General features: G+C 35.1%; 1 protein-coding gene across 7 annotated transcripts in view; it reads left to right on the forward strand.

Annotated features, from left to right (window-relative positions):
• HERC4 (HECT and RLD domain containing E3 ubiquitin protein ligase 4) overlaps positions 1-22,024 on the forward strand; it is a 151,867-nt gene that overhangs the window by 31,450 nt on the left and 98,393 nt on the right. For 4 of the 7 annotated variants that reach the window (XM_087432136.1, XM_087432138.1, XM_087432139.1 and 1 more), the window contains 4 exons: positions 3,365-3,454; positions 4,418-4,494; positions 7,971-8,192; positions 9,319-9,410. In XM_087432136.1, coding sequence (XP_087288262.1) covers positions 3,365-3,454; positions 4,418-4,494; positions 7,971-8,192; positions 9,319-9,410 — 481 coding nt within the window. The remainder of the gene's footprint in view (positions 1-3,364; positions 3,455-4,417; positions 4,495-7,970; positions 8,193-9,318; positions 9,411-22,024) is intronic. The other 3 variants (XM_014784913.2, XM_014784914.2, XM_087432137.1) reach the window with 2 other exon arrangements.

Raw genomic sequence — 22,024 nt, forward strand, 5'->3', positions numbered from 1 at the left:
TCTTTTTAAATTTCAGCACCAAATCGTTTTTTAGATGCAAGGCTTTTTCTAGATATTTAGAGATGTCAGACAGCTTTGTAAATTTCACATACATTTTGAATAAAACATGTATACAAGACAGGAAGAAACTCAAATATGTGTAAATACATTTTTAAAAATTAGTGTTTATTGAGCCAGTGCCATGGCATAGTGGTCAAGTTTGGTGCACTCTGCCTCAGCGGCCTGGGTTTGTTTCCCAGGCTCAGACATACACCACTGGTCAGCGGCCATGCTGTGGCGATGACCCACATGCAAAGTAGAGGAAGATTGACACAAAGTAGAGGAAGATTGACAGGGCGAATCTTCCTCAAGCAAAAAGAAGAAGATTGGCAACAGATGTTAGCTCAGAGTGAATCTTCCTCAGTAAAAAAAAAAAAAAGAGTGACCTTGACTGAAATACACTGAATATATAAAAGTCGACAAGCCAATAATGATACTCAAAAAAGAGAAAGACAAACAAAAAGTTAGTGGTTGTGATTTTCATAAGAGTGTTCAGAAAAGTGAAGATTCACGTTATGCTATGCTTTCTTGATAACAAAATCCGTTTAATGCCAATAGATAAGAATATGTAAATTAAGCAACACTGAAATTAAAGAATATAAAATTAATAATAGATTATATTTGAAATTATTACTAGTTTGTTAATCTTCTAATTTTGTTTTGAAATCACTACTTCTTGGGGAAAGATAGAAATTATTCACTATCAGTGGTTTCTGTAGGCCTGCATTTCTGGCTAGTTACTTCTTTTTATGTAGGATATGTGTTATACTTTTATTAAAAAAAAGTTAAGGCTAATTTTACTATCTTTTAGTTTAATGTAAGTGGAAATACATACTTTTCCATGCAAAATTTAGAAAAAAATTGCTGGCAATAAACTTGTAGTTTATTTTGTAAAGTTCTGTTTCTTGGACATACACAATTAAAAATTACGACAGGATGGTTTAATATGATGATCCTTGTGAAGAACACTATTTCTGGACTATAGAAACTAATTAAACATGTTTGAATTGTTAGCTTGATCAAAAGTAAAACTTATTTTCTTAATTTCACTCAGTTTTAAACATATATTATAATTTCTGCCTAACATTAGCATCTGAAAGTTCAGAACATTTTAGGTTAGAAAGAAAAATTAAAGAGTATTTCTTAACGGTAGAGACTAGATTTGTTGTTGGCCTAAATTTTTTAAAATTGGAGAAAGAGTTGTTGCTAATACTTTTCTCAAATCACTAAGAAAGTTGTGGCTTAACTGGGAAATAGAAAATTGTTAATTATGTTTTATCATCAAAATATATTTTTAAAACCACTTTATTGAGGTTTGATTGACATACAAAAGCTCTACCTATTTAATGTATACACCTTGATGAGTTTGGAATTGGCAAATATTAAATGCTTTAGTTCTTCAAATTTTTGATTATATAATTTAGACTTTTCTTAGTCGTAACAGTTGTTGAAATTTTACCTTTGCAAACAACTGGAATGCCTAGTTTCTGCCTATATTGCTACTATACATTAAGTTGGAAAAATACAGCAATACACCAGTATACATATTCAACAATTAATTTGTTTTGGCAGACTTCCCAAGGGAGAGAAGTATAAATCTTATTTCCACGTTTGTTAACTGTTTTCTTATGAATTTCAAACATCTTTCTAATTTCAATAAAGAAACGATTCTGTTCTTTACAATAAATCATTTTAGTGATGTCATAGCCATTTAAAATGTTTGACATACTTTAACCTTTAGGGAGTTATTTTAAATTTATATGCAGTTATAAAATATTTACCCTAGATGTCTGAATTCTGATTTTCTTTTCATAGTTCTCATTAATTAGGAATCTTTGTGTAGTGTATATGTATGTATCTATGTGTTTTTTATTTACAAAATTATACTGGCTTATTTTACTTGCCTGTTAACTGTATTTGAATCCTTTTAAAAATTGGAAACCAGTAAACATTTGCGTTATCTTTTTTACTTAAAAAAGGGGAGTTACTTTTGGTGAATTCTATAGAATTCTGTTTCATTAAGAATTTTTTATTTTTTATTTTATTTTTTTTTTTTAAAGATTTTATTTATTTATTTATTTCCCCCCCAAAGCCCCAGTAGATAGTTGTATGTCATAGTTGCACATCCTTCTAGTTGCTGTATGTGGGACGCGGCCTCAGCATGGCTGGAGAAGCAGTGTGTCGGTGTGCGCCCGGGATCTGAACCCGGGCCGCCAGCAGCGGAGCGCACGCACTTAACCGCTAAGCCACGGGGCCGGCCCCATTAAGAATTTTTTAATTTGTTATCTCTTTAGGAAAAAGAACACGGGAAACTAATTTGGTAAATTAAGTTTTAACCATTTACAGTATATTTCTTTATTTTTTTTTCTTGAAAGCAAAAAAAAAAACCAAACCCCCCAACAGCTAAGCATATTGTCTCCACGCCTCCCCCTACCAATCTCCAATGTATTAATAAATCTACATGGAGAAGAAGATTTTTTTCCTTTAAAACAGTAATGCCACAGAAGAGTATCTTTTCTTGTCCCTGTAGCAGACGTGGCTAAAGAAATTAGCATTTATGTTATATTCCAAGCCTTATGATATTGTTTTGAAAATTAGAGTCACCAAGTGTGAATTGCCATGCAAATTTAGAAGTTTTTGGAGCAAACTTTATGAATAGTTTAATACTAAAGCCTCAAAGACTTTACAAATTCACTTATACTTTAACAGTGTGTTATTCATTACCTGCTTTTTGCCAGGCACATGGTATGTGCTAGGGATTCCATGGGTATAAGACACGTAGTCCACCTTCACAGAGCTTATTGTTTAGCAGAGTACACTAGTAATAATTAAATGAATAAGTACACCAGCAATTAATAGTGATAAATGATGTGAAGGAAAAACCGTAGGGTACTATGAGAATGTAGTATTTTGAAATGTTTTACTTGGTCTTGCAAATTGGACTTGATACCTGGAGCAGTTGGTTTTTAAAAATATTTAATATAATTCACTGGTCAATGTCTGATGTGTCTAATATGCGTAAACAATATTAGTAATTGTTTAGTAACTTCAGCATAATTGTGCATATCCATGTAGTTTTTATTCCTGTTTTTACATTGCCAGTGTTTGATTTTGCTCATTGCAGAAAAATGGCATTTTGCTACATTTGAAAATCTGAAGGTGCATTGGATGCTGCTAACTAGTTGGATTCTGCTAAATTGTGGCAGTACATCTCTCAGGTTTTGTAGTTAAAAACATAAATCCACTAAATAAAAATATTTTTAATACCACAATATGGAATTAGAGTAACTCTCCTTTCTCCTGCTCAAAATTTGATTTGCTGAAGCTGCCTCCCGAAAATCATGAGTATCGACACTCTGGTCAGAACTTGCTCCGGACTCTCATATGGCAGAATCAGGTCAGGTGGCAGTATCAGGTAAAGGGAAGTAAGAAACATATTATGCTTCGTCTCCCCCTTTTTTTTCTTGAAAATATTCATTCAGGAAAAACAGTAGAGTGACCAGGTGAAGGGGAACTACATAAGAAAAACCTGGGATGGTTGGTGCACAAAGTTACTTGATTTTTGTAATGTTGTAAAAATTAGTCTTTAGAATTACATTGCAGTTTAGGAAAAATCAGAAATGGGGGGAAAAAGAAACTATTAAAAAAAAACACACACAATGGCAGAAATATGACTGAACATATCAGTGATCATAATAAATGTGAATTGATTAAATTTTCCTAGTAAGAGATTAAATTGAGTATCACTGATATAGATGTAAAGCAAAAGGATAGCCCAAAAGGAATAGGTTTCATAATTTGTGAATTGGTAGCACCATATGATAGGAATCTCTGTTGGTTCTTAAGGAACCTGATGGAGGAGAACATATATTAAACTGGGCCGAACACTAATTTTAGACAAATTAGATCTTGTGCATTTGTTTTACAAATATATTGCCAAATTTCACACTTGAAGCTTAAGATTTTTAAAAAAAATTTTGATAATAAAAGAAGACATCTGAATTATAAAAGCACTCTGAGGAGTAGTTGAGGTGTGAGCATAGTTTACTTTGCTTAAATATTGTTTCGAAATGTTTTCTCATCGCACCTCTTAATTTTTTTCACATCTAGATTTTGTTTACTGATTTTAGCATAAATTTTTGGTAAATTGGGCTTATGTGAAGAAAACAGCATGAACTGCTAGGTCGGTAGGAAACTACTTGCACATAGTAGGTGGTCAATAAATAGCATTCAGGATCCATTTATTAAATGGGATTTACTGATTGTGATCTAGGTCGGTAGGAAACTACTTGCACATAGTAGGTGGTCAATAAATAGCATTCAGGATCCATTTATTAAATGGGATTAACTGATCGTGATCTCTCTTCTTATTTTCTAGAAATATTAAAAGTTTATCAGATATCCAGATAGTACAGGTTGCTTGCGGCTGCTATCATTCTCTTGCACTTTCTAAAGGTAAGCATTGTTTTTATTTTCTTTTCCTTTTTCAGTTTTATTACTTGATACTTTAATTGAGCAGAAAGTCCTCTGACTTTGTTCTTATTCACGATTGTCCTCCTTGATCCTTTTCAGTTCTGCATATGTCTTAGAATTAGCTTGTCAGTTTTCACAGACACACAAAGAAACTACTGGGATTTTGATTGGGATTACATTGTCTCTATAAATCAATTTGAGGAAAATCTTTACAATATTGAGTCTTTCAATTTTTGAACATGCCTTGTATTAGATTTTCCCTAGATGTTTGATGTTTTTTTGTTGTTGTTGTGAATGGTGTCATTTTCAAATTGCTTATTTCTAGTATATAGACCTGAAATTTTTGTGTTTTATTGTTCTTTTGTCTGCTAAATGTTATTGCTTCACAGCTGGGAAAGGTTATAACTTGCCCAATCTCATTTGATCTCATACATAAACTTTTTATGAATAAAAACAGAGATGGCGGCTGAGCATCCTATTAGCTTTGCTTGCTTTTGTTTCTGATTCATTCAACTTCCTGTGCCAGCCAAGGATTTGTAACATGGGTTAATAAAGAACCTGCCATATGTTTGTATTTTACCATTTAAAAAAATAAGTTCCAGTGGCTTCATTATTAGTATTATTTTTAAATTTATTAAACGTCTAGTGAGGTCTACTATGAATGAAGCACTAGGCTAGAGCTGTGGGGAAATACAGGTAAGTTGAGATAGTTTTAGGGACCATACCATCTAGTGGAAGAGGCACATATACAAATAAATAACTATAGTTCGAGGCAGAAAAGAATATATGCTACTGTGGTCAAGGTAAAATGCTATGGCATTGAAGAAAAAAGTGTAATTAGTCATGTGTCACTTAATGGTGGCGATACATTCTGAGGAATGCATTGTTAGGCAATTTCATCATTGTGTGAGCATCATGGAGTGTACTGAAAGGGAACAAATTTTGCAACCCCAAAATATGTCTCTTTAACATGAGAATTATTTTAGGCTGATTATTTTTAAGAAATAAAAGACTCAGAAAGTTTTTCTTGTTACCTCCCCCTTAGCTGCCTAAAAGAATTCAGATAAAAAAACTTGTCTTAGGAAGTGAGCTATCACTGTGTCATAACATGAACTTGGTGGTAGACAGGGGGTACCTAGAAAAGCCTGTTTTTATATATATAATACGTTTATATATAGTATTATTAATATTTATATATAATAACATGTATACATGTTATTAAACTTTTGTTTGCTTTTCTCCTGTTAATCTGTCTCATGTCAATTTAATTCTTAGACCATCCAGAAGAACCTAGTAGTGTAGAGGAAAATTTCTTCCTCCTCTATAGTACTTACACAAACCTAGATGGTACATAGCTTTCTACTCATCTAGGCTGTATGGTACTAACCTTATGGGAACACTGTCATATATGCAGTCAGTTGTTGATCGAATGTTATGCAGCACGTGACTTTAGTTCCAATCCATAGAATTGGTATTTGATGCAAGTCTTGAAAGATGAGTAGAATTTATTCAGAATGGGAGACACGTTAAGAAGTAACTAGGGGAATTGTTGAGGATGGGCTAAGGTGATAGTACGTACTAGTAAAGGCATAGAATCAGGAAGGTATTTTGTGTTTTTGAGTATTGGCATGTAGTTTTATGTGGGTATTATGAGAGCATGGGAGACATACTTCAGTTGAGGCTCAACTAAAAACAGAAATCTGTTACAAAGGGCCTTAAATACCTTATTAAGGACTTTGACTTTGTGTAGGCAGTGGGGAAGCTGGCATCCCTGTATTCTTTGTTGCTACTTTGCCAGCTTCTCTTGCTGTTTTGGTAGGTAGATCCAAGATAAATTTAAACCCAAGGTTTTACTGATAGGGCAGTTTTCTGTCTTGACTTACAGGTATTCTTTTGCCTTGTTCAGCTTCATGCTTTAGCAGTATCTTATTTAATGAATTTTTTTGATTACTTAGTATGAACTAGGCACATTAAAATGTACAATATACAGTGGTAAGCAGACCACTACTAGCCCTCATGGTACAGTCACACAAATAACAATATAATTACATACTGTGAAAAAGGACTATAAAAAAAAAGTTAGGATATTTAGAACATATAATGGGGGTGAACTTAATCTGGGAGATCAAAGAAGGCTTCCTGCTGGGAGAGAGTAGAACTGAACTAGACAAAGGTGAGGGGAAGTTTTAGGCAGAGGGAACAGCAAGGCATTGGAGAATGTAAAGGAAGGTGAGTATGGCTAGAGTATAGTGAGCGAGAGAAGAGACTGATATGAAATGAGCTTAGAAATGTAGGTAGATCATATAGAGCCTTGTAGGCCTTGTTAAAAGTGTTTATCCCAAGAGCAGTGAGAAGGCACTGACATATTCTTTTCAGGTGAGCAACATTATCAAATCTGTATTTTTATGATGTCTGTATCTATATGTACAAGTGTCTGCTAGTATGTGCATAAAGTATTTCTGGAAGTACATATTAGTAATTGGTAACAGTGGTTGTCTCTAGAGAGAGGAACCGGGGATCTAATTTTGGAGGGAAACTTAACTTTTAAGTGTGTCCTATTTTATAGTATGAATTAAAAAATATTAGTTATTAGTGTGTCGGTTATTAGTTTATTACCATTTATTTAATAAAAATAAAAAGATGACTAAAGTTGCAAAATAAAGTGGCAGTGGGGGAGCAAAAGTGAGAAGCAAAAAAACTGTTGTAGGAACCGGGTGAGATAGTGAGGAGTGGATCTATTTGCCATATTTTTCTTTAGAAAGAAAACTGTATAACTTGGTGATAGAGTGATACCATCCTGTGTATAAGGTAAGAGAGGAAAGGAATTTTAAGGATAATTCCCTACATTTATGACTTGTGCTACTGAATCAGTTATGATGTCTTTTGCTGAGATGAGGAACACTGGGAAGAAGTCCAGGTATGGGAGGTAGGGTGGGGTCGTGAATTGAGTTCCGGGGGTGCTGAGCTGGAAGTGCCTTTGAAATATCCAAATGTAGATGTCAGGTAAAGAATTGGATACATGAGTTTATTGCTCAGAGGAGAAGGTGTGGGCTAGTGAAAAAATTTTGAATGTGAAATTTTGAATTATTTCAGCATATAATTGATAACTGAAGCCTTGAGCTTGGATAAGTGCCTCTTGAGAGAAGTCACAGAATAAAAGTGAGACCTGAGTAATATTAAAAAGACAGTACTTTCTTAATGAGCATAAAGAAATGAGATTGCTCCCAGTTATGTGACTTACCCGTTCATCAGTCAAGTCAATCAAACTTAAAGTGTACTAATACAGAATGTGTTCTTCTAGGTAGTATTATGTTTCTATATAAGAAATATACTTAATAAAGAGAAATATGTATTTTCATCTGATGAGAGGAAGAACATCCCCAAATAACTGATGATCTTCAAATGAAATTTTTTTGTGTGTGAGAAAAATAGTTAATTTTATGACTTTTGTTTTACAGCAAGTGAAGTCTTCTGTTGGGGACAGAATAAATATGGCCAATTGGGTTTAGGCATTGACTATAAAAAGCAAGCTTCACCACAGCTGATTAAGTCTTTGCTTGGAATCCCTTTCATGCAAGTTGCAGCAGGAGGAGCCCATAGTTTTGTACTCACCCTTTCTGGAGCTATCTTTGGATGGGGACGCAACAAATTTGGTCAACTAGGTCTTAATGATGAAAATGGTAGGTTCTCATTGTTTATAGATAAATGTATTTTTAAAAAGAGATGATCTTTTGAAATGGATCAGTGATTCTTAGTGTCAGAGAGAAATGTACCCAGATCTTTCCTAATATGGATGTGGGGATGAGAGGTTAATTTAAAAATTTCATTTGATAATAATATTTTTAGGGCCTGGTGGGAAGGCCAAAAACCCAAAAAATGTCATTTTATCATTAAATAACTATAGAAAGTATATCTGGACAAAAATTTTTGTTGTTGGAGGTTCATTAAAAGAAAGTTGAAAAACATTACTTCAAATTGGTAACCACATTATTGGTCACCATTGGTGAAAAGAAGCTTTAAAGTTATTCTGGAAAGGAACAGGAAGCGTTAATCTGAGTTTTTTAAGGAAATATTTAGGTAATCTGTCTTAAATTAATCTTTAGTTTGGGTTTCACTTTTGACCTGGATGCTAGAGTATTAAAAATAAACACTTTGAATTTTAAAAAATAACTACTTGAAACAAGTTGGCATCTTGGAACTGATTTTTCATAACTACATTAGGTCGAATGCCAGTATTTGAAATACAAAAACTAATTTCATAAAGTTCAACATAATTATAATGACTTAAACGGACAAAAATGAATTGTTGATCTAGTAACTAGTTATGATAAACCAATAATACTCTGAGAGAATTTTAAAATATATTTTGCGTAAGAAAAATGTGTCAGATTAGAACATTATGTATCTTTTCTGCTACAAAATAGCAAAATTATACTTAATTTTCAAGCTTTTAAGTGGGGTCTTATGAGCTTAATTATCATGAGGTAAATATAAAGAATGTTGTATATATATTAGAAGCAGTCAAATAGCTTTGAAATTCCTTGTTTGCTGAGACCTGTGCAGATTGGTGTTTAGGCAGTTGAACATTTAAATTACTCTTTTTAAATCCCTCTTTTATCACAGTAGCATGAATAGAAAGGCGTGGGAACCCAACTTTTAGTAGGCTTGTACCACAGAATCATTGAATTATGGTTAAAATTATTTAGTCATCACTATCTCCTGAGTTTGGGAAGCTGTAGCAGAAACACATTTTAGAAGAGTTTTAATTTTAAAAATACTGTTAACGTCTCTTGTTGGAATTTTCAGATAGGTATGTTCCTACTTTACTAAAGTCACTAAGAACTCAGAAAATAGTTTATATTTGTTGTGGAGAAGATCATACTGCTGCACTAACCAAGGTATTGTACTCCTATAAAACTTCTTTACTATTACTCATGGTAGTTACTTCATAATTAGTGAATGTATTTGTGATATTTACATTAAAACTTGAGTGTTATTGATGTGTGAAAAATAATTTATCTTGAAAAAAGGACCTAGATTATTATTTGTTCTCAAAAACAATCTACCTTAATTTTCAACTGCGTTTTATGTTATGAAATTGAATTGCGATCTGCTATTAAATGTGATGATAATATATATTGTGGAGTTTCTCAGCTTCATGTGCAATACTGCCTAAATAATATTTTGAATGAAATAATTCCTTTTTAGTTTGTCAGGCTTGCCATGCTGTGTCTATCAACCCCATTTATATCGTATAGCTCTGCCTAATTTTAATTTAGCTCCCATTTAGTTTATAACCATTGTATAAAAAGTAGTAGAGGAGACTAAATCTCTCTATTATGTATAGCCCAAGTATTATGCAAGCAGTTATAATGAGCTTTTATCACAATCTTGTTAATGGCTTTAACTCAGACCTCTCACTTCCTTGGGTATTGCCAACTCAGTTTCAGTACTGCGTAGTTCTCTAGCAATTAGAAGTAAAATGAAAATAAAAACTTAAACTAACCTTTACCAGGAATATTATTTATTATAGTCAGGTTAATGTAAAGGAACTGGCAAATTTTCATTGGCTAAATTAGAAATTCATGTTTTTTGCTTTTTTATCTTTCTTCGTCCTACATAGTAGATAAAATTGGCAAGAAAAAATTAACTTCTAATCACTTTGTAAAATTCCACACACTTACTCCCACATTGAGAATTTTAGGATGATAAGGATTATTCTTAGTCATTATCAAATATAGTGTACTCAAGGTACTTTTAAAACTGTAGTGACCAATTATAAAAGTTAATTAAAAAAATTTTTGTGTGTGTGTGTGAGGAAGATAGACCCTGAGCTAACTCTGTTGCCGATCTTTCTCTTTTTGCTTGAGGAAGATTGTCCCTGAGCTAACATCTGTGCCAGTCTTCCTCTATTTTGTATATGGGATGCTGCCACAGCATGGCTTGATGAGCGGTGTGTAGGTCTGCATCCGGAATCTGAATCAGCGAATCCTGGGCCACCAAGGCGGAGCTCGCAAACTTAACCACTATGCCATCGGGCTGGCCTGATTTTTAAAATTTTGTATTACTTGCCTTTTAGTAAAGAAGTTTTACTATACTTGCCAATCTTATTACCATGTTTTATTGATTTTTATCGTTCGAATTACAAATGTAATCACCAAAATCTTATTTAATCATGTTGGCAAGATAAAAATTTTAGTCATTCTCTTCTGTCATTGTTATTTGGAAGAGGTAATGCTGTGCTGAAATAATAGTAAAAAATATTTTATATAATATTTTTTAGGATTAACTTTGTGGTAGGAAGACTCACAATGTTAATGGTTTTCAAATTCAGCCTTTCAAATAACCACTCATCTTATTTTCCCAGGATATGTAACTATTTATATCTATTGAGTTTTTAAAAATGCTAATTCTATTAATCTTCTGTATTCCTTTCTCAAAACAGTAGCTTGTGATACTTGTTCACTGGAATTTTTGGTGTATTTTATTTTTAACCAAATTAGTTAGTTTTAAATATCCCCAAAGTAAAATATTTTATTTTCCCTTGATTTAAGTTAGAATATAGTTCCATATCCACATTATCTTTTGCTTTTCTTGAAGAATTTCTTGCAAATAAATTAGGATTGCTTTAGGAAGCAGTGGGAAAAGGACATCAGGAAAAATTTAAAAACAGACTTTTGAAAACAATACATGGAAAGACATGCATGTTAGTGAATATGAGGACACTACTGTAAAGATGTCAAGTTTCTCGAGTTCATTTACAAATTCACTATGCAAATCACGTATACATATACCTTTTGACTTAGCAATCCCACTTTTAAGAATCTGTCCCAAACATATGAAATTATGCACAAAGTCATTTATTGTGGCATTATTTTAATAGCAAAAGAAGGGAAGAAATCCACATGTCCATCAGTAGCAGCCTAGTTGAATAAACTGGTAATTCATGCAGTGGAGTACCATGACTTGTAAAACAGAATGAGGAAGATCTCTATATTATGCTGTGGAATGATCTTTAGGACGTATTGTTGAGTAAAAAGAAGAAAGTACAAGATAGTTGCTTTTTGTATAAGAAGGGGTAAAATATGAACATATTACATGTTATTTACATTAAAAAAAATGAATAGCTATACTGAATATACTATTCCTTATAGTTTTTACTTGGGAGCCTAGAAACTGTTACACATAATTAGAAAGCATATGTGTATATATATTTTTAATACTTCTTAAAAATTAAAAACAAAAAGCTAGTGGCACAACTACAGAAAGAAGAATTCTTTTTTTGTTGTTTTTTGTGAGGAAGATCAGCCCTGTGCTAACATCTGCCAATCCTCCTCTTTTTTTTTTTTTTTTATTGATGTTTTAATGGTTTTTAACATTGTGAAATTTTGGGTTGTGCATTTTTGTTTGTCCATCACCATATATATGACTCCCTTCACCGCTTGTGCCCACCCCTCACCCCCACTGCCCCTGGTAACCACAGTCCAGTTTTCTCTGTCCATGTGTTGGTTTATATTCCACATATGAGTGAGATCATACAATGTTTGTCTTTCTCTTTCTGGCTTATTTCACTTAACATAATACGCTCCAGGCCCATCCATGTTGTTGCAAATGGGACGATTTTGTCTTTTTTTATGGCCCAGTAGTATTCCATTGTATATATATACCACATTTTCTTAATCCAGTCGTCAGACGAGGGACACTTAGGTTGCTTCCACTTCTTGGCTATAGTGAATAATGCTGCAATGAACATAGGGGTGCATAAGCGTCTTTGGATTGTTGATTTCAGGTTCAATGGATAGATTCCCAGTAGTGGGATGGCTGGGTCATAGGGCATCTCTATTTTTAATTCTTTGAGGAATCTCCATACCGTTTTCCATAGAGGCTGCACCAGTTTGCATTCCCACCAGCTATGTAGGAGGGTTCCTGTTTCTCCACATCCTCTCCAACACTTGTTGTTTTTTGTCTTGGTGATTATAGCCATTCTAACGGGCGTGCGGTGGTATCTTAGTGTTGTTTTGATTTACATTTCCCTGACGATTAGTGATGTTGAACATCTTTTCATGTGCCTATTGGCCATCTGTATGTCTTCCTTGGAGAAGTGTCTGTTCATTTCCTCTGCCCATTTTTTGATCGGGTTGTTTGTTTTTTTGTTGTTCAGTTGTGTGAGTTCTTTATATATTATGGACATCAACCCCTTGTCAGATGTATGTTTTGCAAATATTCTCTCCCAGCTGGTTGGTTGTCTGTTCATCTTGATTCTGGTTTCATTTGTCTTATAAAAGCTCTTAAATCTGATAAAGTCCTACTTGTTTATGTTTTCTTTAGTTTCCCTAGTCTGGGTAGGCATGTCATCCGAAAAGATTCCTTTAAAACCAATGTCAAATAGTGTGTTGCCTATATTTTCTTCTATGAGTTTTATCGTTTCAGGTCTCCCCTTCAGGTCTTTGATCCATTTTGAGTTAATTTTTGTGAATGGCGATAGCAGATGGTCCACTTTCGTTCTTTTGCATGTGGCTGTCCAGTTTTCCCAACACCATTTATTGAACAGACTTTCCTTTCTTCATTGTATGTTCTTAGCACCTTTGTCGAAAATTAGCTGTCCGTATATGTGTGGTTTTATTTCTGGGCTTTCAATTCTGTTCCATTGATCTGTGTGTCTGTTTTTGTACCAGTACCATGCTGTTTTGATTACTATTGCTTTGTAGTATGTTTTGAAGTCAGGGATTGTGATGCCTCCAGCTTTGTTCTTTTTTCTTAGGATTTCTTTGGCTATTCGGGGTCTTTTCTTGCCCCATATAAATTTTAGTATTCTTTTTTCTATTTCTGTGAAGAATGTCATTGGGATTCTGATTGGGATTGCATTGAATCTGTAGATTGCTTTAGGTAATATAGACATTTTAACTATGTTTATTCTTCCAATCCACGTGCATGGGCTATCTTTCCATTTCTTTATGTAATCATGGATTTCTTTCAATAATGTCTTGTAGTTCTCATTGTATAGGTCCTTCACCTCCTTGGTAAGATTTATTCCTAGGTATTTTATTCTTTTTGATGCAATTGTAAATGGTATTATCTTTTTGAGCTCTCTTTCTGTTAGTTCATTATTAGCATACAGAAATTCAACTGATTTTTGTAGATTGATTTTGTACCCTGCAACTTTGCTGTAGTTGTTGATTGTTTCTAATAGTTTTCCAACAGATTCTTTAGAGTTTTCTATATATACAATCATGTCATCTGCAAATAGTGAGAGTTTCACTTCTTCGTTACCTATTTGGATTCCTTTTATTCCTTTTTCTTGCCTAATTGCTCTGGCCAAAACCTCCAGTACTATGTTGAACAGGAGTGGTGAGAGTGGGCAGCCCTGCCTCATTCCTGTTCTCAGAGGAATGGCTTTCAGTCTTTCCCTGTTGAGTGTGATGTTGGCTGTGGGTTTGTCATATATGGCCTTTATTATGTTGAGGTACTTTCCTTCTATTCCCATTTTGTTGAGAGTTTTTATCATAAATGGATGTTGTATCTTGTCAAATGCCTTCTCTGCATCTATTGAGATGATCATGTGGTTTTTATTCTTTGTTTTGTTGATGTGATGTATCAGGTTGACTGATTTGCAGATGTTGAACCATCCCTGCATCCCTGGTATAAATCCCACTTGATCATGGTGTATGATCTTTTTAATGTATTGTTGTATCCGGTTTGCCAATATTTTGTTGAGGATTTTTGCATCAATGTTCATCAGTGATATTGGCCTGTAATTTTCTTTCTTTGTATTGTCTTTGTCTGGCTTTGGTATCAGGGTGATGTTGGCCTCGTAGAATGATTTAGGAAGTGTTCCATCTTCCTCTATTTTTTGGAATAGTTTGAGAAGGATGGGTATTAAATCTTCTTTGAATGTTTGGTAAAATTCACCAGAGAAGCCATCCGGCCCTGGACTTTTATTTTTTGGGAGGTTTTTAATTACTATTTCAATCTCTTTACTTGTCATATTGGTCTATTCAATAGATTCTCCATTTCTTCTTGGTTCAATTTTGGGAGGTTGTATAAGTCTAAGAATTTATCCATTTCTTCTAGATTGTCCAATTTGTTGGCATATAATTTCTCATAGTATTCTCTTATAATCCTCTGTATTTCCGTGGTATCCATTGTAATTTCTCCTCTTTCATTTCTAATTTTATTTACTTGAGCCTTTTCTCTTTTTTTCTTAGTAAGCCTGGCTAAGGGTTTGTCGATTTTGTTTATCTTCTCGAAGAAGCAACTCTTTGTTTCATTAATCCTTTCTACTGTTTTTTTGGTCTCAATTTCATTTATTTCTGCTCGGATTTTTATTATTTCTCTCCTTCTGCTGGCTTTGGGCTTTGTTTGTTCTTCTTTTTCTAGTTCTTCTTTTTCTAGTTCTGTTAGGTGTAATTTAAGGTTGCCTATTTGGGCTTTTTCTCGTTTGTTAAGGTGGGCTTGTATCGCTATGAGTTTCCCTCTCAGGACCGCTTTTGCTGCATCCCGTATGATTTGATATGGCATATTATCATTTTCGTTTGTTTCCAGATAGTTTTTGATTTCTCCTTTAATTTCATCAATGATCCATTGGTTGTTCAGTAGCATGTTGTTTAATCTCCACATTTTTGTCACTTTCCCAGTTTTTTTTGCATGGTTCATTTCCAGGTTCATAGCCTTATGATCTGAAAAGATGCTTGTTATGATTTCAATCTTCTTAAATTTATTGAGGCTTGCTTTGTTTCCCAACATATGGTCTATCCTAGAGAATGTTCCATGCGCGCTTGACAAGAACGTGTAGTCAGCTGTTTTTGCATGGAGTGCTCTGTATATGTCTACTAAGTCCATCTCGTCCAGCTTTTCATTTAAGTCTCCTATTTCTTTATTGACTTTTTGTCTTGATGATCTATCCATTGATGTAAGTGGGGTGTTAAGATCCCCTACTATTATTGTGTTGTTGTTGATGTCTCCTTTTAGGTTTGTTAATAGTTGCTTTATGTACATTGGTGCTCCTATGTTGGGTGCATATATATTTATAATTGATATGTCTTCTTGATGGAGTGTCCCTTTTATCATTATATATTTCCCTTCTTTGTCTTTCTTAACCTGTTCTATCTTGAAGTCTACTTTGTCTGATATGAGTATGGCAACACCTGCTTTCTTTCGTTTGCCATTAGCTTGGAGTATTGTCTTCCGTCCTTTCACTCTGAGCCTGTGCTTGTCTTTAGTGCTAAGATGTGTTTCCTGAAGGCAGCATATTGTTGGGTCTTGCTTTTTAATCCATCCTGCCACTCTGTATCTTTTGATTGGAGAGTTCAATCCATTTACATTTAGTGTAATTATTGACATATGAGGGCTTAATGTTGCTGTTTTGTCACTTATTTTCTGGTTCTTTTGTATTTCCTTTGTTTCTTGTCCCATTTGTTTCGGACTGCCAATTCAGTTTGGTTGTTCTGTCTTATGACTCTTCTAGTTTTCTCTGTTTATCGTATGTGGTTTTGTTTTGATTATTTGTTTAGTGGTTACCTTGAGGTTTGGGTAGAAAATCTTCTGTATGAGATAGTCCATTATCTGATGGCCTCCTATTTCCTTATACTAAGTCAATTCAATCACTTTCCTCTTCCCCTTCTAAGTTGTTCTTTTTATACCTTATTCTATCTTGTGTTGTGGCTGTGTGTTTACAGTGATGAGGTTAAATTTATTTTTGATGAGTTTCTTCCTTTGATCTTTGAATTTAGTATTTAAGTGGTTGCTAACCTATTCTGGTAAAGATCTACTATTTTTCTGAGTTTATCTACCTATTTTTCTCCTTGCTCCAAGCTTTGTATTCCCTTTCTCTTCTTTTTTTCAGGCCTGAGGGCCTTCTTGAGTATTTCATGTAGTGGGGGTCTCATGGCCATGAACTCCCTTAGCTTTTGTTTATCTGGGAGAGTTACTATTTCTCCATCATATTTGAAGGATATTTTTGCTGGATAGAGTATTCTTGGCTGAAAGTTTTTGTCTTTCAGTATTTTGAATATATCATTCCAGTCTCTCCTAGCCTGTAAAGTTTCCGTCGAGAAATCCGCTGAGAGCCTGATGGGAGTTCCTTTGTACGTTATTTTTTGTTTTTGTCTAGCTGCCGCTGCCCTTAATATTGTTTCTTTGTCATTGACCCTGGCTAGCCTTACCACTAGGTGTCGTGGAGAGGGTCTTTGTCTGTTAATGTATATAGGTGACCTGTTGGCTTCGCTTACTGGTATTTCCTGCTCCTTCCCCAGATTTGGGAAATTCTCAGCTATTATTTCCTTGAATAGGCTCTCTGTTCCTCTTTCCCTCTCTTCTCCCTCAGGAATACCTATAATTCTTATGTTACATTTTCTAATAGAGTCAGATATTTCTCGGAGTCTTTCTTCATTTCTTTTTAGTCTTAGTTCTCTCTCCTCTTCCATCTGGAGCATATCTGTATTCCTATCCTCTAAAGTGCTAATTCTTTCGTCCATATTGTCAGCTCTGTTCTTTAAAGATTCCAGATTCTCCTTTATCTCCTCCATTGTGTTCTTCATCTCCATCAGCACTGATTGGTTTTTCTTTATGATTTCAATCTCTTTTGTGGAGAAACTCCTAATCTCATTGAACCGGTTGTCTGTGTTGTATTTCGTTGAGTTTTTAATGATAGCTATTTTGAAATCTCTGTCATTTAGATTATGGATTTCTGTGTCTTCGGGGTTGATTTCTGGGTGCTTGTCATTTTGTTTCTGGTCTGGTGATTTCATATATCTTTGCATTGTGGTTGCTGTGTTGGTTTTGTTTTTCCTCATGCTGGAAATCTCTGGTTGCAATTTCCACCCGCCGCCACTGTGTGGTGGTAAAGGGCTGTGTAGTCTAAGCCCCCTGTGCTCTGCCCTGGTTTTTCTGCTGCGATCTGCAGTTTTTTTTTTTTTCCTCTGCGATCCCCGGGTCGGGTCGTTTGATCTGGTCTGCCGCGGATCGCTTGGTCTGGTCTGCCGCGGGTCGCTTGGTCTGGTCTGCTGCGGGTCGCTTGGTCTGGTCTGACGCGGATCCCTTGGTCTGGTCTGGTCGGTTGAGCTGCAGGGTCCGGTTTGCGGGGAGCGGGGAGCTCTCTCTTTTGCCCTCTGGGTCCCTGCTGTGGGGGGCTTCTCGTTCGTCCCTCTTTATCCGCTCTCTGGGGTGCTCAGATGTTGATGGTAGCCCTGTGGCTCTTCTGAGTCCTCTGTGCGGGAGTTTCCCATTGGCTGAGAGAGCCCGAAGAGCTACGGTTTCCCCACCGAGGGCCGCCCCTCCCCCCTCTTTGGGAGCCGCGCAGACCGGGATCGCTGATCTGTTGGGGAGGGAGAGGAGTTCTGCTTACCTCTCCCCACTTCTTCTGGGGGCCCAGCACGTTCCACTCGCACATGTGCGGCAGTGTGGATCTTTCTGATCTAGCTTTTCACTGTCTGGGATTCCGTTGTTGATCTCTGACTGTTCCTTTTGTTATATCTTGTCGGGGGAATAGTTCACGGGAAAGCTCACTCCGCTGTGACGCTGACGTCCTTTTTTTTTTTTTTTTTTTTGCTGAGGAAGACTGGCCCCGGAGTAACATCTGTGCCCATCTTCCTCCACTTTATATGGGATGCTGCCACAGCATGGCTTGCCAAGCAGTGCGTCGGTGTGCGCCCGGGATTCGAACTGCTGAACCCCGGGCCGCCACAGCGGAGCGTGCACACTCAACCACTTGCGCCACTGGGCTGGCCCCAAGAATTCTTTTAGGTCATTTTAAAATACGGTATTTTGTTGTACACTACTAGTGGGAAATAACCCGAGGATAAACTGAATTCACAAATATTAAACTGCATTCTGTAGTCTTATTGTTAGTAGTAAAATTGGTAGTATTATTTTCAATACGTTACATATAGAGTAGGATAAAGCAAAAAGTACTTATTTTACTGTCATTAGAAACTATGGCTTTCAATTTAAGAGAAAAGAGATATAAAATGGTAGGAATTAAATTAAAACCCTGTGATCTTTACTTTGAATCACAAGTATCAACATGAACTCTCATTTTTCCCCTTCTAAAAATACAGTCGTGTGCTGCATAATGATGTTTCACATGTACGACGGTAGTCGCATGAGGTTAGCACCATATAGTGTAGGTGTGTAGTAGGCTGTAACATCTAGGTTTATGTAAGTACACTCTATGATATTTGCACAACGAGGAAATTGCCTAACAACACATTTCTCAAAGTATTCCTATTAAGTGATGCATGACTGTGAGTTTATTTTTTTTGCCATGGCCACTGAAATGTCCTATAAGTAATTAACCATGTACAATCTGGAAGCAGTGAACATCCCTTGATTGTTGTAGACTCCATACTGAAAGGAACCAGGGCTTCTTAGAGAAGAGCCTTGTCCCATGTAAGTATAGCCTTGGGCATTTTGTGTTATAAAAAAGCAAAAGACCGCTGAAGTCATGTCAGAAGGGCAACTTGAAGGAGCTTTCACTGGTTAACAAAAAGAAATGACTGCAATAAATGGAAATATACCACATATATAAAGATCCATGACTTAATGATACTCTTCTTCCCCAAATCAATCCAAATCAAACTTCATTTCTTATCTTTGGAGGTTGCTAAGACACAACTCATTTTTCTAAAAATCAGTAAATGAGAAAGAAGCATTTCTCCTGCCTCTTATTTGCAAATTGTATTTCAGAGTAACTTAATAGTTGAGGAGTTATGTTCTCTATAGAAGAATTCCAACTAATAAATCTAGAAGAAATAATATTAGAAAATCTGCATTTTATACTCTCTAATGAAATAATGGATCTAGGCAAAGATCAACAACGTTAAGCTTAATGGGAATGGATTAGGCTGAAATATGTTGACCCACATACTTATTTTTAACATCACCAACCAGACATATACTTTCTGACATGATGTAATGAAATAGTCAGGAAAATTTAAACATGGCCTGAGAATTAGATGATATTAAGAAATTAATATTAAAGGGGTCAGTTCATCAAGAGGATATAACAATTGTTCCTATATATGCACCCAACATAGGAGCATCTAAATATATTAAGCAAATATTAACAGATCTTAAGGCAGAAATAGACAGCAATGCAATAATAGCAGGGGACTTCAGTACTCCACTTGCAGCATAAGGAAATATTGGACTTGAACTACACATTATACCAAATGGACCTAACAAACATATACAGAACATTCCATCCAACAACAGTAGAGTACACATTCTTCTCAAGCACAGAATGGAACATTCTGCAGGAGAGATCATATGTTAGGTCACAAATCAAGGCTTAACAAATTTAAGAAGTTTGAAATTATATCTGCTTTTCCAACCACAGTGGTATGAAACTAGGAATCAATAACAGGAGAAACTGGGAAATTCATAAGTATGTGAAAATTAAAAAGCACACTCCTGAACAATCAGTGGGTCAAAGAAGAAATAAAAGGGAAATCAGAAAATATCTTGAGACAAACGAAAATGGAAACCTATCATACCAAAACTTATGGGGTGCAGCAAAAGCAGCTCTAAGAGGGGAGTTTATAGTTATCAACACATTAAGAAAAAGAATGATCTCAAATAAACAGCCTAACTTTATACCTCAAGGAACTAGAAAAACAAACTAAGCCCAAAGTTAGCAGAAGGAAAGAAATAACAAAGGTCATAGCAGAAACAAAAGAAATAGAGACTAGAAGAACATTAGAAAAGATGAAGAAAACTAAGAGCTGTTTTTCTGAAAAGATAAAACAACTGACAAATCTTTAGCTAGACTAAGGAAAAAAGAGAAAAAATCAGAAATGAAAGGAGACATTACAACTGATACTGCAGAAATACATAGAATCATAAGAGACTACTGTGAACAGTTATATGCCAACAAATTGGATAACCTAGATGAAATGGATAAATTCTTAGAAACATGCCAACTACCAAGACTGAATCATGAAGAAATAGAAAATCTGAACAGACCTTTAACTAGTAAGGAGATTGAATCAGTAATCAAAAATCTCCCAACAGGGCCAGCCCAGGTGGCCTAGTGGTTAAGTTCGGCATGCTCTGCTTTGGCAGCCTGGGTTCGGTTCCTGGGCGCAGACCTACACCACTCATCTGTCAGTGGCTGTGGCTGTGGAGGCGGCTTAGATACAAAAAGAGGAAGACTGGGAAGATTAACTCAGGGTTAATCTTCCTTAGCAAAAAAAAAATAATAATAGTAATAAAATTTCACTCTCACTCTGGATCCCTTTATCCATTAACATGTTTAAAAAAAAATCTCCCAACAAAGGAAAGCCCAGGACCAGATGGTTTCTCTGGTGACTTCTGCCATTTAATAAATAATTAACGCCAGTCCATCTTAAACTCTTGCAAAAAACACAAGAGTTGGAACACTTCCAAAACTCATTTTATGAGGATAACATTATCCTGATACCAAAGACACTACAAGAAAAGAAAATTACATGCCAATATCCCCAATGAACGTAGATGCAAACTCCTCAACAAAAAGCTAGCAAATCAAATTCAACAGCACATTAAAATGATCATATACCATGATCAAGTGGGATTTATCCCTGGGATGCAAGGATGATACAACATCTGCAAATCAGTCAATGTGATACACCATATCAACAGCATGAAGGATAAAAATTGTATGATCATCTCAATAGATGCAGGAAAAGCATTCGACAAAATTCAGCATTCTTTTGTGATAAAATTCTCAAGTTAGGTATAAAAGGAATGTATCTCAGCATAATGAAGGCCACATATGACAAGCCCACAGCTAACGTCATACTCAGTAGTGAAAACCTGAAAGCTTTTCTTTTAATATCAGGAATATGAAAAGGATGTCCACTCTCACTATCTTCTATTCAAGATAGTACTGAAAGTCCTGGCCAGAGCAGTTAGACAAGAAAAAGAAATAAACGGCATTTGAATTAGAAAGGAAAAAGTAAAATTGTCTCTGTTTGCAGATGACATATATATAGAAAACCCTAAAGACTGCATCAAAAAACTGTTAGAATAAATGAATTCAGCAAAGTTGCAGGATACAAAATCAACATACAAATATCAGTTGCATTTCTATACACTAAGAACAAACCATCTGAAAGAGAAATTTAAAAAGCAGTCCCATTTATAATAGCATCAACAACAACAAAATACTTAGGAATAAATTTAACTAAGGAGGTGAAAAACCTGTACACTGAAAACTATATAAGACATCAATGAAACAAATTGAAGACGACACAAATAAACAGGTATCTCATGTTCTTGGATTGGAAGAATTAATATTGTTAAAATGTCCATACTAAAAGTGATCTACAGATTCAGTGCAATCTTTATTAAATTTCAGTGGCATTTTTCACAGAAATAGAACAGACAACCCTAACATTTGTATGGAACCACAAAAGACCCAGAATAACCAAAGCAATCTTGAGAAAGAACAACAAAGCAGGAGGCATCACACTTCCTGATTTCAAACTATATTACAAAGCTATAGTAATCAAAACAGTATGGTACTGGCATAAAA

Source organism: Ceratotherium simum, chromosome 6, assembly GCF_057802395.1.
Source record: "Ceratotherium simum simum isolate JZ-2026a chromosome 6, ASM5780239v1, whole genome shotgun sequence".
Classification (NCBI taxonomy): Eukaryota; Metazoa; Chordata; class Mammalia; order Perissodactyla; family Rhinocerotidae; genus Ceratotherium; species Ceratotherium simum.